General features: G+C 66.4%; 4 protein-coding genes across 4 annotated transcripts in view; 1 reads left to right on the forward strand and 3 right to left on the reverse strand.

Annotated features, from left to right (window-relative positions):
* The window catches only part of F751_4541 (hypothetical protein), a gene marked incomplete at both ends in the record, with an annotated part of 2016 nt that extends 1903 nt beyond the window's left edge, over positions 1-113 (reverse strand). The window contains one exon of the mRNA XM_011401936.1: positions 85-113. Coding sequence (XP_011400238.1) covers positions 85-113 — 29 coding nt within the window. The remainder of the gene's footprint in view (positions 1-84) is intronic.
* Positions 114-797: 684 nt separating this feature from the next.
* F751_4542 (hypothetical protein) lies at positions 798-2096 on the forward strand (the record flags this gene model as incomplete). Its single annotated transcript, XM_011401937.1, has 4 exons — positions 798-1080; positions 1277-1422; positions 1547-1785; positions 1904-2096. The coding sequence occupies 4 exons, from the start codon at positions 798-800 to the stop codon at positions 2094-2096; spliced, it is 861 nt and encodes a 286-aa protein (XP_011400239.1).
* Positions 2097-3201: 1105 nt separating this feature from the next.
* Positions 3202-4425, reverse strand: F751_4543 (hypothetical protein; the record flags this gene model as incomplete). Its single annotated transcript, XM_011401938.1, has 5 exons — positions 3202-3291; positions 3502-3552; positions 3673-3743; positions 4024-4126; positions 4318-4425. 5 exons carry the CDS (start codon positions 4423-4425, stop codon positions 3202-3204), a joined length of 423 nt encoding a protein of 140 aa, XP_011400240.1.
* A 438-nt stretch (positions 4426-4863) lies between these two features.
* F751_4544 (Condensin-2 complex subunit D3) overlaps positions 4864-8042 on the reverse strand; it is a gene marked incomplete at both ends in the record, with an annotated part of 9548 nt that continues 6369 nt past the window's right edge. Inside the window, 9 exons of the mRNA XM_011401939.1 lie at positions 4864-5073; positions 5279-5376; positions 5500-5562; positions 6039-6144; positions 6302-6478; positions 6884-6967; positions 7103-7219; positions 7428-7526; positions 7748-7912. Coding sequence (XP_011400241.1) covers positions 4864-5073; positions 5279-5376; positions 5500-5562; positions 6039-6144; positions 6302-6478; positions 6884-6967; positions 7103-7219; positions 7428-7526; positions 7748-7912 — 1119 coding nt within the window. The remainder of the gene's footprint in view (positions 5074-5278; positions 5377-5499; positions 5563-6038; positions 6145-6301; positions 6479-6883; positions 6968-7102; positions 7220-7427; positions 7527-7747; positions 7913-8042) is intronic.

The following is an 8042-nucleotide window of genomic DNA, read 5'->3' on the forward strand; positions in this document are numbered from 1 at the left end:
GGGTTGACAGTGACGGGCGTGGTATGCGGATATTTTCCGGAGGAGTGGGTTTCCCTGCGCACTCCCCCTCACACCAAAGCCAACCTGTAATGGTGATACGTGATGTGCGGCATCAGGAACCCGACGTGATACATGTCCAGCAGCAGCAAGACAAGCAGGGCGATGGCGAAGAGGCACTGGGGGTGGCGCCGCAAGGCTCTCCGACAGCGCCATGCTAGGGGGAGGTCCCCGCCTCTGGATCTCATGCCGATGTCCATGCAGTCGTCAGCCTCGCATAAAATCTCATCGCCGCGCTGTGGGAGCTCCCAGGGCGAATGATCATGTCACTCGCATTGGAGTGGTGAGCACCGAGACGTATTCCTTCCGATCAGGAACCAGAGAACAGTCCTCCGTGAGGATATTCCAATTCAGAATCTATGTGTACGTCTCTGTACTACATGCGATGGCCTGATCTCGGTATGTACTGGCCGATGATGGAACAACAACGCCCACATCGGTGCCACGTCAATGTCGAGCGGAGGTCTGAAGCCCTTGTGCGCGCGCGATTGTTTACCTCATTAGATCAGCGACGGCACAGAGGCGCAGTCCTCCACTACCCATCTTCTTTTACCTATTTAAAAAGGCACCGTCAATGTGCTGTGATGGTGAGTCTGACCTGTCGAGATTTTGACTCAGGGCTGAGGGCCCACGAAGCGCGTCTCCTGCCCCATGCTCACAGCCTCAGCATCATCTAGGCGAGCAGGAAGTATATAGCCCCTAAAGGTTCAAGTTCAACGGTGCAGATGTCGAATGGGGCCATGGCACGGCAGGTGGCGTCCCTCCTGCCAGCGCTATTCCTGCGCCTGGCCATTGCACTCTGCCTCCAGGGCCCAGGCTCCCTGGTGACCACCCTGGGCTCCCGATGGATGCCCGTCCTGGGCTTTGATCCCCCCGTACATGCCACAGCACGCTTGGATCAGGGAGCGTGGCTCACTGCGCTGGCGACGGTGCTGCTGGACTTTGCGGCGGCGTGGGGCCTCGCATGCACGACGCCGGCGGTGCAGAAAGACGAGCAGCCGGATGGGGGCCAGGTCGTGCACGGTGAGACGACTCTGGCATTGGTTTTGGCCACACAGATTGAAAGCGCGCAGCCCGTTTGATGTACTCAGAGCACTGTCTTGAGGCGTCCTTTCAAACCCTCGCTCCACAGCAGCCTGCGGGCCTGGTCGTCCTGTCAAAACTGAGACTCCAGCCGCCCTGGCAAAACTGTACCTGCTGCATCCACTCCTGTGGACAGCCCAGGGCCCTGGGGCCCTGAGGCTCAGCATACACAGCGCAGCCCTGGTCATCTCACTCTCCCTGTGCAGTCAGGGCAGGCTCCTCTCAGCAGCGCCCTTCCTGGTGGTCCTGGCCAGCGCCGGCCCTGCGTGGTTGGCCATGCTCGTGAGTGGGGTGACGGGGCTGGAGGAGGAGCAAAGCGATGGTACTCGGAGACGTAACGGGCTGATGTTGTGCATTTCATGACAGCTGACAACAACTCACCCCACCCCCTGCGCATGAATCGCAGTCTCCGCTGTGCTCTCTGCTCCTCGTCGCCCGGAGAGGCGAGGGCGTGGCGATGGCCACCGCGTGTGGCACCCCTGCATGCTTCCCCCTGCTTTCCTCCACGCTCTGCCTCGCGGGCACAGCCTGGGCCTGGCACTGCCGCGCAGGCTGGTGGAGAGGGGGCCCAGGGTCTGAGGCCCAGATCCGGCCCAACCTGGGGCTGCAGTGGTACCTGGCTGCCGAGGCCTTCCCTCGCTTCAGGTGGGCGAGGGTCCGGGAAGACTGGGATACGGGGCACGCGGGATTGAGAGGCGGTGCTGGCCGCACCAGCGCTCTGGTGCATTTGCTCCCGATTCACCTGCCACCGAATCCCCGACAGGTCACTGTACGCCTATGTGTTTGCCACGCTGCCCTCCGTCCTGCAATCCAGCGTCGCGCTGCGCTTTCCCACCCAGCCGTGGCATGTGCTGGCGTGCCAGCTGTGGCTCATGTTCCTGTTCTCAGATGTGCCTGCACCCCACCACGCCGCCCTGGCAATGGTGGGGCGCTGCGTAGAGAGGCAGACAGTCTGAGGGGCTTGAAGCTGTGCAGCCTTGAGCCTGACGCTTCAGTTCGCACTCGACCCCTTGTTCAAAGGCTTTGCCCTGCGGTGAATTCACGTGCACTCCCCCACTTACGCAGGCCCTGAGCTGCGCGGCAGGCATACCGAACCCGGGCTGGTGGCTGGCGGTGCTGATGGCCGGCCTGGGTCTGAATGCCGCTGCCCACCATGTACGACGGAGTGCTTGCCGATCAGTGCAGGGCTGCGAGAAGAGCACATGGGCTCAATGCTCTGGCTCAATGCTCTGCGTTGCCCAGACCGTCACATCCACCTCCACAGATCTGGCTGGGCCTGGGCACAGCAAACGCCAACTTCCTCTACGCCTCAAACCTCCTGCTGGCAGGCGTGGTACTGTGCCACATCCGGGCGCTGCTGCTCCAGGCACTGCGCCGGTGCAGCCCCACCCATGCCCAGACTCAAAAGTCTCTACTACAACAGCCAGCACCAGGCGCTGGGCCCCCAGGCGAGGGTGCAGGCCGGCGGCTCCACAAGCATGCCCTACGCAAATAAAACGACAAAGGAAGGGTCCTGGGCAAGGCAGGAATTAGGAGGGAGGGGTAAAAATGCATTCACACACACACATGGCAAGGTGGGTACCGATGTGTGTGGCCACATGGGGCGGGGGCAGAAAGGTAAAGGAAGTTCAGATGGTGTACCTAGAGCGTCAAGTATGTACTGCCGATGGGCGAGGCCAAGGAGGGCTCGGCGCAGGACAAAATTCCAGGGGATGCCCCCGGGCCGTAAAGGGCCTGGGGGGGGTGCCGCAGCAGTAAAAGGGCAACGCCCCGCATGCTCGGCTGCGCAGGCAGGTGGGTCGGGGGACAACACGGCAGAGGGTGGAGTAAAACACAATGTATGCTAGTAATCAACCAGTGCGGTACAGTATGACGGTATAAGATGCTTCTTCTCTGTGCTGGGGGGCGCCGGACGGGGCCCGGCGCCGTGGCCTGCACTCCCTCTTCATGGGTGGGGTGGGGGGTCCACCGTGCGGAGGGGTGGGGTAACGAGGGAGGCTGCGGGTGCCGCTACAGGCTACGTCCCGGCCCCCTCTCCCCCCCTCCTCCGCCGAGCCGGCGTCAGACCATGCGGAGGGCGCGCGCCAGCTCCGCACCGGTGCGCTCCTCGGAGGCGGGTGCCGGGCCAGAGGGCACGCGCGTCAGCGTCCACTGCGCGGGTTGGTGCTGCGAGGCCTGCAGCGTCTGCTGCACCCAGATAGCGCCATGCACGGGGGTGGGGCGCACCAGCACCGCCAGCGCGCGCGGCGGGGAGGCGGGCGCGCCCAGCGCGCGCGCGTCGGCGGCCATGGCGGCGCGCAGCGCGGCGGTGGTATGCCCGGCCTCGCCCTCGGAGGAGGAGGAGTCGCACTGCATGCTCACCAGCGCCATGCCCGCGTCGGAGTGGGACATGGGCGCCGAGGCAGCCCAGGCCTCGAAGCAGGAGGCGGGAGGACCGGGGGCGGGGTAGGCGCGGGGGGCGGGGGGGGCGTGCGCCGCCGCGGGCGGCGCGCGGGCCGAGGCGCGCACGCCGCCAAGGTCGGTGCGCAGCACCAGCCGCCCCTCCTGCTCGCAGATGGCCAGCCAGGCCCCAGGCTGCAGCCCAAACTCCTGGACAAAGCCGGCTGGAGGATGGTGGGGGGAGAGGGGGAGAGGGGTGCTGGAGATTTGCGTAGGATTGTGGGACGGGAGGTCTCAAGTGTCTCTGACAACATCTGGATGGCCCCGGCAGTGGTGCAGTACCTCGATCCAGGGGCAGGCGGCCAGGGCGCTCATGCACCACAGCCCAACGAAAGGACGCAAATTGAGATTATAACAACAGCATGCATCCTGCACACACCCCACACTGTGAAGGTGGCACCACACCACCTGCACGGGGCATGCTATCTATCCCAGGCCCCTCACCGGTGTTTTCAAGAACGTAAGTAGCTCGGCCACCGCAGGCCACCACATTGTGCCAGGTCTTCATCTGGAAACGCCACATTTTGCCGCTCATGTCATACATAAACTGTGAGGATGAGGGGGGGTGATGAATCGGTATGTAACACAGCGAGCGACGGGGCACCCGGCGCCGAACCCCCATCGCCGTGTTTGACGGTCGCGTACCAGGGGTATCGCGGGGGTGGGCCCGCCCGGGCGGGCCTTGGCGGAGGCTGGCGCAGCGCCCCCCAGGTGAAGCAGGCGTGGCAGACAGCTCACGACCTGGGCCCTGGGCAGCACGAGGCGCCCAGACTTGGCAATCTCCGTGGTGACGTCAGAGTGCGTCAGGGCCTTGGAGCAGAGGACGGTGTAATTAGACGGCGCCATGATGGGCTCACAAGCGGGCACAAGGACAGATAATGTGTTGTATAACTCTACGAAATGCTGTACCAATGCGGACGGGAGCCAGATGATGCTCCAAGGGAAAGCCGCAAAAACGTTGCACTCGGCGGGTACGGGCACGGAGGAGGGTCTCGGTCTATATTTGCGACATCTTTAACTTGGAAATATGTTTGTTATCATGTCCAAGGCGTGTAATGGTCCCACTTTGGGGGTACGGATCATCGTTGGGCCATGGGTGCCGGTAGGTTCCGCCTGCTGTGAGGTCGCACGGGGTAAGATTCGCCCCGGGATTTCGTTTCCCCACCGCAGGACACCGCCATTTGCTCCCCTGAACTCGATTGTCAGCGGGACACATGTCCACATTATGTTGTGCTTCTTTAACCGTCGGGGAAAGCAACGCAATTTTCGCTGGGGGCCCAGAATTTACCCGCCCACCCCCCGCTTGCGGGCACCGCCTTTGACCCTGTCCGTGCCCGGGCCTTCCATGCAAACTTTGGGACCCCCACCGGCGGCCCCGCCGGGGTGCATCTCCTCCGCCAAAGTGGGATTCCACTGTCGCAAAGGGGTCCCCGCGACCCCCGGCAGACTGAGCGCCAGCATTTGCTCCTCCGCCTGCACCACCTCCGGCTCGTCCTGGGCATGGGAGGGGCAGGGAGGTGGCCAACTCGATCAATTGTCCCGTCGTTAACTTTGTGTGGGGACGAGCGGGTGTCCGGTCGCGAGCAAGGCACCGCTTCCCCTCCCCATGCTGTCCACATCGATCTGCCGAGGCCAGGCTCCCGAGATCCCGGCAAGCGCTGCCCCAAGCCCCATGCGACCGCGATGGGGGGTCCCCCACCTTGACAATGATTTGCTTCTCCCTTGCTGCCCTGGCTAGCCGAGGTTCTGTTCCGGGAGTCATGCCGGAGGCGCGAGCCCCGGAGGAGCAGTGCGATCCTGCAATGTAGGGGGGGGGGGGCAGTGCGTGTAGGGGCTGGCAATGCACTATGGAAGCCGAGCAGGCCAGGCCCACCCTCTCCAAGATCTATGATTTGTTGACTCTTGGCCGAATCTACGCACCGTCTGAGCGGCCCAGGCGCGATAGCAGCCTCACTGCCGTGCCAGGGGCAGGTGTCTTGTGGCCTGCTGCGCGATGGGTCAGTGTGAGAGGGCTTGAAGTGAGGGAGCCACACGCTGGCATGCGGCGCGGCTGGGGAGGGACTGAGGGAATCCTCAGCATCACACGCTCCACCCCTCCCAGCCCCACCTGGGGGCGTGCCGGCGGCGACGTGGGGTGTACCGGCGTCGCCGCTCCCCCGCGCGCCGCGCAACACCTCGTCGGCGATGGGCGTCGCGCAGCGGGGCACCGTGCGCTCCGCCGCGGCCGACGCCGCGGCCGGCGTCCCCGGCGGTGTGCCGCGCGGCGCGGCGGGCGACCTGCGCGGCTCCGCCTTGACCGCCGCCACGTGCATGCTCTGGGCGCATACGTGGGGTGGGTGGGATTGTGAGGCAGGGATGCAGGGGTCCAGCGAGAGGAGGGCCAGAGCACACACCGATCCGCATCTTCAAATGAGGTCGCCAAGGACCCAGGCCGCCGCGCCACTCGGCGGACGGCCCACAACACAGGCAGGGCCCGCCCACCTTGGTGGCAGCCAGCTCGGCCTGGCGCATGTCGTACAGCAGCTCCTTGGCCAGCTGGCGGTCGGCCACCAGGATGTCCTCGATCTGCGCATGGTGGGGAGCGGGTGGGTGGACACCGTGTTCCTCCCCGTGCGTCAGGCGGCCGCGGCCATCGAGCTGGAGGTGTAGGGGTCGAGCAGTCCGGCCCCTTCCCAGGTCACGCTCCGGCGCAGGGTGGCAGCCCTCCCCTCCCCAGCCCCACATGCACGAGTGACCCACCCCCACCATCGCCCCCGCGCGCCTCGTCCTTGTGGTCCTTGAGCATGACGCGGGCGCAGAGCATGAGGTCCGCCAGCAGCGGGCTGCGCGCGCTCTCCAGCACGCGCCGCAGGTCGATGACCACGGGCACCACGCTCTCGGCCAGGTGCTTGCGCATGAGCTGGGAGACGAGGCGCCCGCGCGCCGCGCCCAGCGCCGCCGCGGCGTCCGGCTCCTCGCCCTCCCCCGCTGCGGCGGCGGCCGCCCCCGCCACGCGCATGTCGGGGGAGCCCAGCGCGCGCAGCGCGTCGCCCAGTACCTCGGCCGCGCCGGGGGCCGACAGCGGCAGCGCGCCGTCCGCCGCGCCGGCCAGCACCTCGGCTGTCAGCCGCGCGGCGCTGGCGAAGCGGTGCTCGGGCGTCATGCGCCGCAGGAGGGCCGAGTACAGGCTGGCGCGCGCGGCGCGCGCCTCGGGCGACGCGCCGTCCAGACGGCGCGTGGCCGGGCGCCGGCCTGGAGCGTCGCCGCCGCCGCCGCCGCAGACGGACGCGCCCGCCGCGGCGTCCAGGTCCATGCAGGCGGCCACGGCCGCGCCCGCGCCAGGGCCCTCCCGGCATGCGTTCAGGACGAAGAACGACTCCACAAAGTGGTTGTACGCCAGGTTGGGCGCCTGGCGGAGGGAAAGTGGGAGGGGGAATGGATTTGTACACTTCTGTATGAGATCGCTGCGATGCATGGCGCCCATGGCGCAGCCTGTGCTCACCTCGTTCCCTGCCCACCCCCACTCCCAGCAATACCTCCGCACCTGGCTGGAAAGCGCGTCGCCCAGCAGGTACTCTGCCATGCGCGCGACGGCGGGGGACTCGTCCACCAACGCCAGGAGGAAGCGGTGGAACAGGGGCCCGCGCCACTTGACGTAATCCTGCGGCACGTCGTGAGGGAGTCGTGGTCGGCCCGCTCCTTTGGAGAAACCCAGCGATGGGACACCTGCTTGGCTCCCCGTGGCTGAACACACCACAATGCCGATGGGCCACCCCGCCCACTGCAAAGTGATCGGCTGCAGAGTCACCTCCAATCCCCCACTGCCTTGCCCCGCCCCCCCTCCCATCCCCCCCGCAGCAACTCAGCACCTTCTGCAGCAGGTTGGCCAGCAGCGCCAGGGACTGGGAGCGCACGACCTCGTTGTCGTCCGTGATGCAGGCCGCCAGGGCCGGGACGTGGGCGTCCACCTGTTGCACCCCAGGGTTAGCAGGGCGGTCAGTCAGTGCCGGCCCGGGTGCTCGAATGGAGTACCTGGGCATCTCTCGTTCCTGACACCCGGCGTCGGGTCCAGCCAGCCGATCCGAGACTGGCTGTCCTGGCCGACGCTGCGACGCCCAGCCGGCCCCTCTCCGTGTCCCCAGCACCATCTCCCCCCTTCCCCTTGAGGACCTCCCCGCGCTTTCCTCACCAGGGCGGTGAACTGGACCACCAGGTCCGCCAGCGCCACCATGATGTTGTTGCGCACCGCCGGCGCCGCCGCGGAGCGTAGCTGCTGCACGAACAGGGGCACGCACAGCTTGGCAAGCGCCTCGTCCATCAGGCACATCTTGCCCAGCGCCGTCCAGGCGTGCGCCTGGAGTCGGAGGGAGGAGGGGCAGGTTGGATGACGCGAGTCGAGGCGGGGCGCTGCGTGTGAGCAGCCCCGCAAGGCTGCCACGGCATGCCGTTTCTTCGTCTGCATGCAGCCGCCGTCCCGGTCCCCC

Source organism: Auxenochlorella protothecoides (assembly GCF_000733215.1).
Source record: "Auxenochlorella protothecoides strain 0710 unplaced genomic scaffold scaffold53, whole genome shotgun sequence".
NCBI lineage: Eukaryota > Viridiplantae > Chlorophyta > Trebouxiophyceae > Chlorellales > Chlorellaceae > Auxenochlorella > Auxenochlorella protothecoides.